The 15,504-nt window shown below is 45.1% G+C and overlaps 1 protein-coding gene across 1 annotated transcript in view; it reads right to left on the bottom strand.

Annotated features, from left to right (window-relative positions):
* The window catches only part of DDX1 (DEAD-box helicase 1), a 38,201-nt gene extending 36,300 nt beyond the window's left edge, over positions 1–1,901 (bottom strand). Inside the window, exon 1 of the mRNA XM_003272762.4 lies at positions 1,598–1,901. Within this exon, the coding sequence (XP_003272810.1) occupies positions 1,598–1,613 (16 nt within the window). The 5' untranslated portion in view covers positions 1,614–1,901. The remainder of the gene's footprint in view (positions 1–1,597) is intronic.
* Between the last annotated feature and the right edge of the window lie 13,603 nt (positions 1,902–15,504).

The following is a 15,504-nucleotide window of genomic DNA, read 5'->3' as shown; positions in this document are numbered from 1 at the left end:
AGACAACCTCTTGTACCATTCTGGTCATGTTCCCTGCAAGTTTTCTTTGAAACCAGACCTTAAGTATAATACTTTTAACAGTTAAGGAAAAATTAGAAACATTCATGAAATTCCAGTTTTGTCTTACTTCATATCACAGACTCTTTTTCCAGTCCTTTATCTCTAACATTCACGAAATTTGTGTATGACTCCCAAAGATGTGAACCTATAAAATGACTACCTAGAACTATCCTACAGACCTTGGCTCTAAAATCTTGTTTTAGGAGAATGTTGGGAAAAGAAAAACAGCAACAACTCTGAGCAGATTTCCAATTGAATTCTATTAGAAGATGTAACTGAAAACAGTCAGAAATCCTACATGACTGTTGCACTTTAGGAGGCCGAGGTGAGCGGATCACCTGAGGTCAGGAGTTCGAGACCAGCCTGGCCAACATGGTGAAACCCCTGTCTCTACTAATAATACAAAAATAAGCAGGGCATGGAGGTAGGCGCCTGTAATCCCAGCTACTCAGGGGGCTGAGGCAGGAGAATTGCTTGAACCTGGGAGGTGGAGGCTGCAGTGAGCCAAGATCGCACCATTGCACTCCAGCTGGGGCGACAGAGGGAGACTAGGTCCCCCCACCAACATCCCCCTCCTCCCCCTCCAAAAAAGAAAAAAAACTCTTACATGACTGGAGACCTGGAATTCCTAATATTCTTACAGAAGAAAACTAAAAAATATAAAATACTACAACATCTGAAGTCATCTTAAAAAGTTAATAACATTAAAGGACATTAGGCCTAACGTGACACATTTATATAGCAATAAACGTTACATAAATGCTACATAAATGTGTCACGTTTAGCACATTTAAGGCTGATTACAGCTTCCTAAAACTGGATGCCTAACAGGAGGATGATAAAGCAAGAGGGGAAAATATCAACTGTAGGGTTCGATAAGCCACATCAAATCATATTTGGAATAAAGGAGGGTAGCAGACGGCAAATAAATATGAATTTTCCAAACTTATGTTGGACTGGAAAATGCTTTCCCTTTAGCTTCAACACTGAACATTAATGTTGATATAATAGCGTTTAAGAACAAATAAAGATCAGGTTTATGCCTGGAACGTTTTGGAAGGGCCTGAAAAAACGGGACAGAGGCAGGATCGTTATTTTTCCCCAATGACTCCTCCCCACGCCGTCTCGCCTCTCTGCCTGGCCAAGCCCAGACGAGCCGCGGGCAGAAAAGGGTTCCCAAAGGGTCACTGCCACGTTGAGGCAGGAGGCCCAGGCGTCTGGGAGCCGCCAGAGCAACGCCGCCGCCTAGATTTTGCAGCCGAAGTTGCACTGGCCGGAAAGCCAAGTGGAGATTGGTAGAAGGGAAAGGGCAGGGAAAGGGACGTCCCGGCCGGCTCCTGGAAAGAATTGTCCTCCCAACCCGAGCTGCGACCGCCCCTGATCCCGCAACGCGGGTCCATCAGGGGCTGCAGCGGACAGCGCCCTTCTGTCTCCCTGACCCCTGTCCGCTCCCGCCCCTTTAGCTCCCCGCGGGCCCCCCCAGGGCTGAGGCGTGCAACAAGCCGTCCCACCACCCACAAAATTTCCACAAACGCACCGGAGAAGGCCGCCATCTTCACCCCGTCCTCCGCGGCTTCGCCCGCTCGCTCCCTTCCTCCCGACTGACACGGCGCGCCAGTGGCGGCGCGCGCTTCCGGCCCCTGGTCTTCGGCGTTCGGACTCCGGGCAGGGACTCAGCCCCGGGAGAACCGTTCCCATGGAAGGAAAGGCCCGCGGCGGCCCCGCCTTATGCGCCTGCCGCTGAGCGGACCGCTGGGACCCAGGGCCTCTGGAAGCCGCCTTTGTTCTGGGCACCATGTGTTCGGAGCACACCACGCGGTATCAGGGTCACAGCCACAGAGAAGGAAGCAGATGTTTGGTGATTAGGGTCATCCAGTGGGCTCAGGCCGACACCACACCGTGCCCTCCCCACTCGGTCCCCCCACTTTACAAAGATGAGCAGGGCCTTGGTGTGTGAATGACCTGGAGAGATGGACTGGATTCATCGCCCTGAGCACCAATACTAGTGAGTGCCTGGCAGCCAGTAGGTATTTGTTACTTTTTTTTTTTTTTTAACTAAAATAAGTAATGATTTAGGTCTCCCTCCCTTCACCCATGTTTGATGTCGCTTTTAGAATTTCGGGTTTGACTTCCATGCAATTTTAACTCCTTTCTCTTTGCAGAGAGATGGGGAGAGTAAAAGGAATCCTCCCAACCAGACACTCACTCTGTCAGGAAGGTATTAGAATCTTTAGATGAGGACTCTAAAATTCGGGAAAGTTAAGTCACTTATCTAAAGACACACATCTACCGAATGGCAGCGTGGGATCTGAGCCACATCTGCCCAACGCGAGGGCGCGTGCTGTGTGCTATCTGTAGCCTGCCCCAGAGTGTCATGGAGAAAAGTGGAACCCTCAGGCAAGATAGAATAGGGTTGCAGCGGCTGGGCGCTGGGGCTCAGGCCTGTAATCCCAGCACTTTGGGAAGTCGAGCTGGGCGATCACGAAGTCAGGAGGTCAAGACCATCCTAGCTAACATGGTGAAACCCCTTCTCTACTAAAAATACACACACACACACACACACACACACACACACGAAGAAGCCGGGCGTGGTGGCGCATGCCTGTAGTCCCAGCTACTCGGGAGACTGAGGCAGGAGAATCGCTTGAACCCAGGAGGCGAAGGTTGAAGTGAGCCGAGATGACGCCACTGCACTCCAGCCTGGGCGACAGAGCGAGACTCCGCCTCAAAAAAAAAAAAAAAAAAAAGAAAAAAACAAAAAAAAATAGGGTTGCAGCTACTCGGAAGGCTGAGGCATGAGAATCACATGAACCTGGGAGGCGAAAGCTGCAGTGAGCCGAGATCGTGCCACTACATTCCAGCCTGGGCGACAGAGGGAGAGTCTGTCTCAAAGAAAATAAAAAATGAAAAAATAAAAAAGATAGAATAGGGTTAGAAGTACAGATTTGGGTACCGGATTCTGAGTTTGGATTCTAGCTCTGCCACTTGCTTGCTGTGTGACCTTGAACAAGTCATGAAGCTTCTTTGGGCTTCAGTTTACTTACCTGTGAAATAGGTATGAACAACAGTACCTTTCTCATACCATAGTTATGAGGATCAAACAAAATACATAAAGCACCTAAAATAGTGCATAGCACATGGTAACAATATAACTAGCTCTGTTATTACTATTACACGTAACAGGACTCACCTGAAGCTCCAAAGGCCCAGGACAATACACTCAGCCCTGCAGCTTCACACTTCCAGGGGGCACTATTCACATTATATTCTCTATTCTTGTTATATTTTGTCTAAATAATACCCTGAGAGTTATGCAGTGTAGCAGTTTTGAATGGATACCAAGTACCCCCACTTTCCAAGGAGAGATACAAGACCCATATTATGCAGGACTTGCCAAAGGGAAATCTGAAATCTAATTTTTGTGCCTTTAGCCAATGCCCACCTTTAAAGTATGAAAAATCGGCTGGGCATGATGGCTCATGTCTATAATCCCAACATCTTGGGAGGCTGAGACAAGGGGATCACTTGGGCCCAGGAGTTCAAGACCAGCCTGGGCAACATAATGAGACCCCCCATCTCTAAAAAAAATTAAAAATTAGTTGGGCATGGTGCACACCTGTAGTCTCAGCTACTTGGGAGGCTGAGGTGGGAGGATCTCTTGAGCCTAGGAGGTGGAGGCTGCAGTAAGCCATGATGGTGCCACTGTACTCCAGCCTGGGTGGCAGAGCAAGACCCTGTCTCAAGGAAGAGATAAAATATGAAAAAATTAAAGATGCAAATTAACAGAAAAGCTTTCTGTGAAAAGAATGCGTTTCAGGGAACTACTCTGAGAACTTTTGATCTGAGAGTTTGGGAAGCGTAAGGACTGCTCTGAGAAGCTGTCCCTGGGAGGACCTGAGGTGGCAGGGCAGAAAAAGAGACAGAGAGAAGGAGAGAGAAGCTTGCTGCAGGAGCTAACTGCGTTTCCAACAACTGTGGGGGAATCGTGTGACATTTTTTCCCCAAGGGATAAATAGATCTGTGGAGAGTGGACTGGAAGTTTTCTTCAAAGGGAATGTGCCCAAGAGACTTCCTGGAGGAGCTAAATGATTCAGCACACAGGCCCCCAAGGAATGCAGTGGCATCCTTACCTTCCAAACTGGAGGAGAGATATCCCTTGTCTCATGGGAGTTACATGTGGAGGATGTCAGCAAGGAGAATCTCCAAGATACCACAAAAAGTTCCCTCTGAGAGAAACAATCAGCCTTGAGCATGTGTAAGCCAGAGAGCACCAGAATCAGATCACCATAACCCCAGCCAGATAAAGATGTGTACCCACCCCCCACCCCATCCCCTAGACTTTCTCCTTCCCAGGAGTCGGAAACAACAGCTAATGGGAGAGGTGAGTGCAGAAAAGAGACTGACCCCATCCTCCATCCCACTGCAGGCTTCTGGCGTGGAATAGGCCAAGCAGGAGAGGAGGAAGCCATGATGTTGGTTGAAGTGAATTTCAATCATGATACTGGACATGATAGTTTACAGAAACGAGGGTATAATTAGATGAAAGTAACCAGACAACTCTTCATTGTCTCAGAGTGACCAGAAAAGCTCTGGAAGATGCCAGAGACTTCATCTAGGTCAGGGGAAGAAATAATCCATAGAGATGATTTCAAGGTAACGGATAATGTTTTCTGTTTGTGCCTTATCAAGTTCAGCTCACTTAATATACTGCTTTAATAATTATAGATATTTGTATGTATGTATTGCAATGTCCTCGGTAATGCAAATTGGGATATGTGAATTGGGGTATGTGATTGGCTCCTCTCCTTGGCAGGTAGAATAACACCAGGCAGAGAAACAGCAGCCAGGCCCTTCACCAAACCAAAAGATAGAGGCTGGGTGCCTTTCAGTCTGGTATTTTGCTGGTCTAGTCTCCCCAAGAATTGGTTGATTTAATGGTTGCCTACTAACTGGGAGATTCCTAGGAACCCTGGCCTGGTCCCAGAAACCAGGACAGACACCACCAGGTGGCACCAAACTGTAGCCAAACTGAGAAGAGATTGGACTGGACCCTAAAAACTCCCAGCCTGGGCTTTTGTTCATTTGTCTGCATTTATACAAATGGACGTGAGACATTTAAGGCGGGTGATGGAAGTCTTCAACAGTTGGATTGTGGTGCTGGTTGCACAGGTCTGTAAATCATTGAATTGTACACTTAGTGAATTTTATGATATTTAAATTATACCTTAATAAAGCTGTTTAAAAAATTATAATTCAAAAACACCTATGACAGCGTGGTGTCTCATGCCTATAATCCCAGCACTTTGGGAGGCCAAGGTGGGTGGATTGCCTGAGGTCAGGACTTCAAGACTAGCCTGGCCAACATGGTGAAACCCTGTCTCTACTAAAAATGCAAAAAATTAGCCGTGCTTGGTGGTGGGTGCCTGTAATCCCAGCTACTTGGGAGGCTGAGGCAGGAAAATCACTTGAACCTAGGAGGCGGAGGTTGAAGTGAGCCGAGATCATGCCACTGCACTCCAGCCTAGGTGACAGAGCAAGACTCTGTCTCAACCACACACACACACACACACACACACACACACACACACACACACACACTCCCAGCCTGGGCTTGCCCCCAATATTTATTTTTTTTAACCTCAGAATAACCCCACATTTTCTGTAATTGGATTGTTTGGGCCCCACTAATCATGTGATAGGGAAGTTTTACTATGTTATCCATGGGCCCAAGATATTATGCTATGTATTTTCAAGTAAGCTATATTATAATTATATCCCACTGTGGAGCAAATGGTTTTGCAACTACTAAGGCAGACCTAAAAAAACATGCCTTCAGGTATCTGGGAAAGTGTAGAGAGGATGGGTCCTGGGAAGGCCTCTGTAGATGGACCACCCAAAAGCCATACACAGTTCCTAGGTTAGTTCATTCGTGCTGCTATAGCAAAATACCTGAGAATGGCTAATTTATAAGGAACAGAAATTATTTCTGCCAGTTCTGGAGGTTGGGAAGTCCAAGATTAAGGTGCCAGTAGGTTTGTAGTCTGGTGAGGGTTTGGTTTCTGCTTTTAAGATGGTGCCTTGAACACCATGTCCTCCAGCAGGGAGGAGCTCTATGTCCTTACATGGCAGGAGGTACAAGGGCAAGAGACCAAATGCTCCATGAAACTTCTTTTACAAGGGCTTTAATCCCATTCATGAGAGCAGAACCTTTATGGGCCAATCACCTCTTAAAGGCCCCCCTCTTAACATTACATTGGCAACGTGAAGTTTGGAGGGAACATTCAAACCATAGTAGTCCCCTTTCCCATTGCCTTTCTTTATTATAGAAATCTGAAACAGGCTGGACGTAGTGGCTTATGCCTTTAATTCCACCACTTTCGGAGGCCAAGGTGGGAGTATGACTTAAGCCCAACAGTTGGAGACCATCCTAGGCAACATAGAGAGTCCTTTTCTCTAACAAAACTTTAAAAAATTAACCAAGCATGGTGGCACGCACCTGCAGTCCACCTATTTGGGAAGCTGGCCGGGGGAGGATCTTTTTTTTTTTTTTTTTTTTTTGAGATGGAGTCTCACTCTGTCATCCAGGCTAGAGTGCAGTGGCGTGATCTTGGCTCACTGGAAGCTCCATCTCCCGGGTTCACGCCATTCTCCTGCCTCAGCCTCCCAAGTAGCTGGGACTACAGGCGCCCGCCACCATGCCGGGCTAATTTTTTTGTATTTTCAGTAAAGACGGGATTTCACCGTGTTAGCCAGGATGGTCTCGATCTCCTGTCGTCGTGATAAAGGATCATTTTTGAGCCCAGGAGGTCAAGGATGCAGTGAGTTGTGATCACACCACTGCACTCTAGTCTGTGTGACACAGCCAGACTCTCCTCAAAAAGAAAAAAAGGAAACTTGGAAGAAGAAGAAAACAATCACCTTTCCAGATTCCTTTTTAGAGAGACAGCCCAGAGACTCAGCTCTGCCTGGAGAGACACAACTGGCAGTGCCAGGTTGGGACTTCCAGGAATGCTTTTCAAAAGGGAAAGATCTGACTGGCGTGCACCCTTTTTCGTTTGGAACATTGATATGATGCCTGGAAAGTCAGCAATGAGTCCTGAAGATAAAAGCTGCACACTAAGACTACTGAAGCAGAAATAAAAGGCTGGATCCTTATGATGGTAAGCCCAGGTCTGTCTACCTCTAGACCTCTCTTGCAGCTTGAGAATGTCCCAGTTAAGCCACTTTAAAATTTCTTTTTTCTGCAGCCCAACACATTGCTAAGAGGTACAGAAAAGAAAGGAAATAAAACACACATCATTATGGATATTCTGTAATGTATCTTTCAGGAAAATTTTTTGAATGTTTCATAATATAGCAATAATCTATTCTGGCTACAAGGAGGAGGAGACATTTGGCCTGAGTTGTGAGTGAAACATCCAAAATTATCCCTGAATATATGGCCATTTCCTCACAATGAAAATGAAGGTGAAATGTGACATATACAGTAGAGGATGTGACTCTGAACCCAGCCTAGGGAACATAAGTCAAATTAGGTTGTTTAGTTTGTCCTTTCATTGACATCCACCCTCCTCCTCAGTTCCTATTCCCAGGTCCTTCTGGAACAAGATAAAGCCAGCTGCTTAGTTTCTGAGGATCTCACCACTAAGAAGGAGGAAGCAGCTAGAGAGAATTTGTTTTAATCTAAAAGAAGTTGAGTAGAAAATATAATATCGTCATCCATAAACCCCCTCCCTACAAAGTCCTTCCTCACAATACAGGATACAAACCCACCCATCATTTCACACAAGTAACAGTAACTTTCCCCTTCCATAAATGCTGTCCGTGTAGGTTGCCCCAGATCTACCTGTTAGGAGGGAAAAAATGACTCAGGAGTACTTGCACTGGATCTTGAATCTTGCTATGGTCAGTCTTTCCATTAATACACCCTCCCCCTTCAACACAGCTCTTAGTTGGTAAGGCTCCTGAATCCACCCTCCGTAGGATGGTCCTCCATGTCCAGCCTCCTGCTTACTTCCAGCCTTATTACCTGCCACTCTCCTCCACAAATTTTACTTTCTAGCATATCAAACTGTGTAGAATTCCTTGCATATGCCACATTGCCTCTCACCACTGTAGTTTTTAAAATGCTGTTCCCTCTCCCTAGAATGGCTTTCCCTTTTTAGTTTTGGCTATCTGTTGCTGTGAACAACTACACCAAAACTTAGAGGCATACTACAACAGCCAATATATCCTCTCATAATTTAGGGGGTCAGGAATTCGGGCAGGGCTTAGCTGGCTGGTTCTTCTTCTCCATGTGACATTCCCCAAGGTCACTCACTAGGTCACATTCAGCTGGTGTCTTGGCTGGGCTGGGAGGTGAAAGAAGACTTTACTTCCATGTGTGGTCACCCATTACTCCTCTACATGATATTGCTCTGTCCACGTGGCCAGCTTGGACCTTCTCGCAGCAGGATTAGTATTAGGGAAGGCAGACTTCCTACATAGTACCACAAAGATGTGTCTCAGAAGTAGAAAGCAAAAGCTGCATATCTCTTAAGCCAGCCTTGGAAGTAATACAGTGTCACTTCTATTACATTCTGTCAGCCAACACAAGTCATAGGACCAGCCTATGTTTCATGGGGAGGAGAAACAGACTCTACCATTCAATGCAGTAAATAGCAAAGAGTTTGCAGCCATTTATAATATACCATCTTCTGTAACGTAGTAGGTGCATTTACAATATAACAAACTATAATAACACCTATCTTCTTGGCAAACTCCTAATTATCATTCAGATTCAACTAAGCTAGCAACTTGCAGCAAATCCTGCTTCCCCAATGTTTATTTCTCTTTTTCCTTAAATTTCTGACTTAGTTGGACATATGGCTGCTCAGAATAAAGACTCTATTTGCCAGCCTTCCTGGTAGCTATATATGGCCATATGCCCATATTCTGACCAGTGGTATTTAAACAGAGGTGTCAGATGTGACTTCTGGGAAATGTCCATAATGGAGGTGTTGTGTTCCTCCTTATTTCTTCCTTCCTGTTGGATGGAATGAGGATGTGATGGCTGGGGTTTGAGCAGCCATTTTGGACCATGAAATGAGAGCCATATACTGAGAATAGCAGAACAATAAGAGAAAAATAGCTTGAGTCTCAGACGCCTTTGGACCACCATACCAGCCAAAAATTGTGACTCTAGATTTCTTAAATGAGAGAGAAATAAACATCCATTTTCTTTATTTGCAGGAAGGGGAGATGGGGGCAGTCTGTCTCACGCAGCCAAACCTAATCCTAATTTACATGCTCTCATTAGTTATCTATTGCTACAAAACAAGTTGCCCCAAAATCTAGTAACTTAAAACAGTAAACATTTATTATTACTGCCAGCTTTTGTGGAACAGGAATTCAGAAGCAGCTTGGCTAGGCAGGTTCCACTTGGAGTCACTCTTACAGTAGTAGCCAAGCTGCTAGCTGGGATTGCAGTCATCCCAAGGCTTCGCTAGGGCGGAAAGATCAGTTTTTAAAGCTTGGTCACTCCCCTGTCTGCGCTGGCAGTGAGTGGGAAGCCTCTACTTTTCTCCACATAGATCTCTCCCTGGGCCACTTCAGTGTTCTCATGATATTACAGCTGGGACCCCCTCACCCTTCCCCACCAAAGCAAGCCATCCTAGAGAACAAAGCAGAATGAGTATTATCTTTTATGGCATAGCCATCAAAGTCACACTATCACTTCTGTGATATCTTAGTGGCCACACAGGCCTATTCAGCATGGAAGAGAACTAATACACACAGAGGTGTGAATTCCAATAGACAAAGATCTTTTGCAGGGTGGGCAACCCAAAGGCTGGCTACCATATCCCTGCTTCCCTAACAGACCCCCTTATTTGTTCATGTGGCAGGTGGTGATCCCTCAGTCTCAGGAAAAAGTATGTTCATGTCACATTCTCTGGGGTAAATTATGTTGCTTCTAGACTCGCCATTGTCATTAAATTTGTTAGCTTAGTTTTCTGTGTTTTTCAGAATTTACCAGACTCACAGAGCAGTTTGAAGATAGGGAGGCTCACATTTAAACATCCTTTTTTCCCCCCTATATTTCCTATAACTTCTGAGTTGGGCAACAATCATTGAATTTTATGCTTTTGTCAAAATAAGCTGTCAGAAACTGGTCCAGATCTATTAGAATGCAACATCATTCTCGCTGCCCCGGCATTCACCTTATGGTGCAGGGACCAGAGGGCGCCTGGCAAACAGACATAAATCCAGAGATCTATAATTCCGTATCCCCTGAAGAAGTGACCATAAAGTCCATCACTCCAGATATATGGGGAGAGGGAGACAAAGGGCAACCCGGGTGAGTTTCAGAGGGACTGTAAAACAGAAAAAGAGATCTCACTAACTGCGTCACTCTCTGCATATGCAAGCCAGGCAGGGACACAATTTATGTTAGGGTGCCAACTGGCCGGCAGGCATGAACGTCCCTGTCTCCCACGCCCACCATCTTGAGTGTTCGTCAGCCTCTGTGAGTGATGCTGTCAGCCCTAGGGGAAATGGTGCCACATTTGGAGTCTGAACTTACAGGTGTTTAAGAACAGAATGTACATCAGACACATGGTCCAAATCCGGCAGGCCAGAATCTGCCAGGATCCCCAAATTCCATCACCTGCGGCAGAGCCATTTTGCACCTGCACACAGAGCTCAGGCTCACTTTCTCAGCCTCCCACCCAGGTTCCTTGCTTCGCTGCACCTCCGTCCTGTCTGTGAAATTGATCTCAGGTTTTCTTGTTAACAAGGTCTGTGATTTTTTTTTTTTTAGTAGACTGAAACAAAACCACTTGCTGTATGAAAAAGAAGGGTAGGTAATAAAAAAGATGGTCAAGAATGTTCAAAATGCCTGGAGAAAACAATTCTGAATATAAGAATTTATACTGCCTGTTTCCTATGATACAATAATAAAAATGGGAATTTATGAAGACTGCTTCCACTGTAGGTCTGAATGGTGGTGGTCCAGTTACTATGGCTGCATAACAAATTACCCCAATATATTTTTGACTTAAAATGTGTTTGCTTTGCTTATAGATTTTAAGGGTGAGGAACCTGGGCACAGCAGGGATGGCTTATCTCTGTTCCACAATGCTCACCTTGTCCAGGGGCTGGAATCATGACAAGGTTGTCACTCTTATGACTCAGTTAATGCTCATCCTAGCTGGGATGAGTCCCAGCTGGGACTGTTGGCCAGCTGCAGCCTGGGCTTTTTCACAACACTGTGGCTTTATTCCAAAGGTGAGTATTCCAAGGGCCGTGTGTCTTTCAATGACCAAGCTTCAGAAGTCAAGTGGTGTCATTTCCTTCTCATTTTATTCATTAAGATAATTACAAGGTTGCTCAGATTCAAGGGGAGGGATCATAGATGCCACCACTTGAAGGAGCGTCAACATGAAATTTTTTTTCTTTTTGAGACAGGGTCTTGCTCTGTCTCCCAGGCTGGAGTGCAGTGGCACAATCATGATTCACTGCAGTCTCAATCTCCCAGGCTCAAGCTGTCCTCCCGCCTCAGCCTCCCAAGTAGCTGGGCCTACAGGTGTGCACCACCGTACCTAGCTAATTTTTTGATTTTTTTTTAGAGACAAGGTCTCACTGTGTTGCCCAGGCTGGTCTCGAACTCCTGAGTTAAGCAATTCTTCCGCCTTGGCCTTGGAAAGTGCTGGGATTACAGGTGTGAGCCATAGTGCTCGGACTCAACATTACATTTTAAGAAAACATGGGACAAGGTATAAATTGGTGTGGTGATGTGTTACAGTTCTCCAGAGGAACAGAAGCAATAGGATGTGTGTGTATATAGAAAAAGATTTATTTTAAGAAATTGCCTCACATGATTATAAAAGGCTAGCAAGTCCAAAATCTATAGGGTGGGCTGGCAGGCTGGAGACCCAGAAAGAATTGATGTTGCCGTTGAAGCCTGAAGACCATCTGCTAGAGAATTCCCTCTTGTTAGGGGAGGTCGGCGTTTTGTTCTATCAAGACTTTTAACCAAATGAGGCCTACCCACATTATGGAGGGCAATCCACTTTACTCAAAGGCCGCCTATTTATTCATTTGATTACTTATTTATTTATTGAGACAGGGTCTTATTCTGTCACCCAGGCTGGAGTACAGTGGCCTGATCATGGCTCACTGCAGCCTTGACCTCTTGAACTCAAGTGATCCCACCTCAGCCTCCCAAGTATCTGGGACTACAGGCACATGTTACTACACCCAGCTAATGTTTGTATTTTTTATAGAGATGGGGATCTCACCATATTGCCCAGACTGGTCTCAAATGCCTGGGCTCAAGCCATCCTCCTACCTCGCCCTGGTCTCCCAAAGTGCTGGGAGTACAGGTGTGAGCCACCAATTTAAATGTAAATCTCATCCAAAAACATCCTCACAGAAACATCCAGAATATGTTTGTTTTTTGGGGTTTTTTTTTTTTTTTGAGATGGACTTTTCTCCATTGCTCAGGCTGGAGCGCAGTGGGGTGATCTCAGCTCACTGCAACCTCCGCCTCCAGGGTTCAAGCGATTCTCCCACCTCAGTCTCTTGAGTAGCTAGGATTACAGGCGCCTGCCACCATGTCTGGCTAATTTTTGTATTTTTACTAGAGACAGGCTTTTACCATGTTGGCCAGGCTGGTCTCCAACTCCTGACCTCAAGTGATTTGCCTGCCTGGGCCTCCTAAAGTGCTGGGATTACAGGTATGAGCCTCCGTGCCCAGCCCCAGAATATGTTTGACTAAATATCTGGGCACCATAGGCCACATGTATTCATACATAATATTAAACATCACACATGCATGCCTTGTCAACTTGGCACCCATACGCATCTCCTTAACCCATACTTAATCTCCAAATGAACACAATAACAAGGTCATAATTCCACCTAAGATGATACAACTGTCCTGTGTACACTGGAAAATACACTAGCTTCTTCCCCAGGAGAGGATGTAAAAACTCTTGGATGATGTTTATTCTCCTTGACATTCTATTTTTATGTCAATATTTAGATATAAAATTAATAATACTTAGGTACTATAATATAAAATGAGTGTATCTTATGTTACATGAGGGGATAAGAGGGAAGAAAACAAAGATATTTGCAGCCAGGCACAGTGGCTCATGTCTGTAATCCCAGCACCTTGGGAGGCTAAGGCAGATGGATCGCTTGAGCTCGGGAGTTCAAAACCAGCTTGGGTAACATAGTGAGACCCTGTCTCTACCAAATAAATACATACATAAGGATAATTGCCATATATGTATGTACATACGTATAGCAAAACAGATGTATATATACACATATACATGTATACAAACATACATATATACACACATTTACACATATATACATGCATATGCATATATATACATATATACATTATATACACACAAATATATTCATAACAAAATAAGGAAGAAATACTCATGGCAATTACAGTCCTTGTTTCTGTAACTAGTTATGTGGTCATATCTGGTATGTATAACTACTGTACCTTCTTCCACTATCTGTTCTGTATTCCATTTGCCCTAAGCAAGCACCACAGCTGGTCATGAAACCTGAATTGGTGACCCAGACTTTTATTCTAAAGGGTCTGGACCATTAGTCTTGCCTGGAATGGGCTGTTGTAGTTTTCCATTGACTTTAATCATGGGGCATGGTAATAGTAGGAATGCCCTAAGGAATTTCCTATATTCCAGACATGCTCTTCCTTACCTCTCTTGTGGAAAAGCAGTTCAGTTTCCCCGTGGTGATCAGGATCAATCACCCCAGCCAGCACAGTCATTCTTTTCTTTTCCTGTTGACTCAGAGGCAATGCAAATCCCAAAGTGACCAGGTGGCAATCTTCCAGTTCAATGGAATCATTGTTGTGTCTCCTGGTGGAGACATTCCTGCCTTTAGAGCTAAGACCTCTATCTAAGTCAGAAGAGTGTAAGGTCACAGGAACTGGAAATAAAAATTTTGCTAGTGGCTCACTAGAGGTAATAATGAGTGGCACCATTCACATCTCCGCCCCTTGATTCCTGGACCTGGGAATCTTGGCTATGGGAGAAACGGTACCATATATTGGATACTGATTCAGAGCATATGGCCATCTTTGGAAAATGCAATCTGCCACAAGTGGATATATTGAATCTCCTGATTTGGAAGCTACTTCTGCCCTGGGAAGAAATGGAAACATACTGAGGCCTGAGAGTGGACAAGGCACTAAGTTCTTTCCATGAAGCATCTCTAACAGCTTCACAAAGATCCTTCATATACTATTCACCCTAACAAAACAGATGAAGTGCCTCCTATGTGCCAAAGCCTATGATAGTGCTGGGGATATGAGTAAGACAAATATGAACAAGACACACTTCTTTGCCTTCAAGATAATCTAAGTTTTTCAACTGAGATAAATGTAAACACATAATTTACACAAGGCAGAAATGCAACGGTAGAGATATATTCAGAGTATCATGGGAACTCAGAGTAGACAGCTAAGCCAGTCTGGAAGGGTCAGAGAAGGGATTTTGGGGAAGATAATATCTCAGATGAATCTTAAAAGGTGGACTGAATTTAATTAGATGAAGAGGGGCTTATGGGGGAAGAAAGGAGGGGAAGCTTTTCAGGTAGAGGGGACAGCATGGAGACTTACACAGTGGCAAGAAACAGGATGGTGTACCCTGATGTATTAATCATCTAATGCTGCATTACAACCACACCAGAACTTAGTGGCTTAAAACAAAAATATTGATTATCTTACTTTATTTCTGTGGGTCAGAAATCCAGGAATGACTTATCAGGATGGTTCTGGCTTGGAATCTCTCATGAGGCTGCAGTCAAGATGTCAACCAGGGCTGAAGGATCCACTTGTGAGTAGGCTCCCTCATGCACCTGGCGAGTTAGTGCTGGCCGACAGAAGACCTCAGTTTTTCAGCACTTGGACCTCTCCATAGGGTTCTTGAGTGTCGTCACTTATGGCAGGTGTCTACCCCCAGCAACTGATTCAAGAGAGAGGTTGCTGTAACCTCTGAAGTCTCACACCATCATTTCCACAGTATCCTGCTAGTTACACAGGCCAGCCCTGTTCAATGTGGAAGGCACTGCATAAGTGCATGGACACTAGGAGCCTGGGGAATGGGGCAGGGGCATCATTTTGAAGATTGGCTACCATACATAGAAATAAAAAATATTCCTCCATTCCTCACATGTCAAGTTCAAAATTGAAGAGTAGACAGAAATAATGCTAAAGAGTTTGGGCCTCAGCTGTATCAGGGGGAACTGTTTGCTGATCAAAATTGGTTTACCCTGGGAGGTTAGTGGGCCTCAGCCTTCAGTGTGTATCAGAATCACCTGGAGCTTGTTAAAACAGGATGTAGGAACCTCCTCCTCAGACTTTCTGATTCAGTAGGTCTGGGGCTAGACCCATCATTTGCATTTCTCACAGGT

The sequence above is a fragment of the Nomascus leucogenys genome, chromosome 19, assembly GCF_006542625.1.
Source record: "Nomascus leucogenys isolate Asia chromosome 19, Asia_NLE_v1, whole genome shotgun sequence".
NCBI classification, from domain to species: domain Eukaryota; kingdom Metazoa; phylum Chordata; class Mammalia; order Primates; family Hylobatidae; genus Nomascus; species Nomascus leucogenys.
The sequence above is the reverse complement of the archived record's forward strand: the minus strand, read 5'-3'. Positions and strand labels throughout refer to the sequence as shown.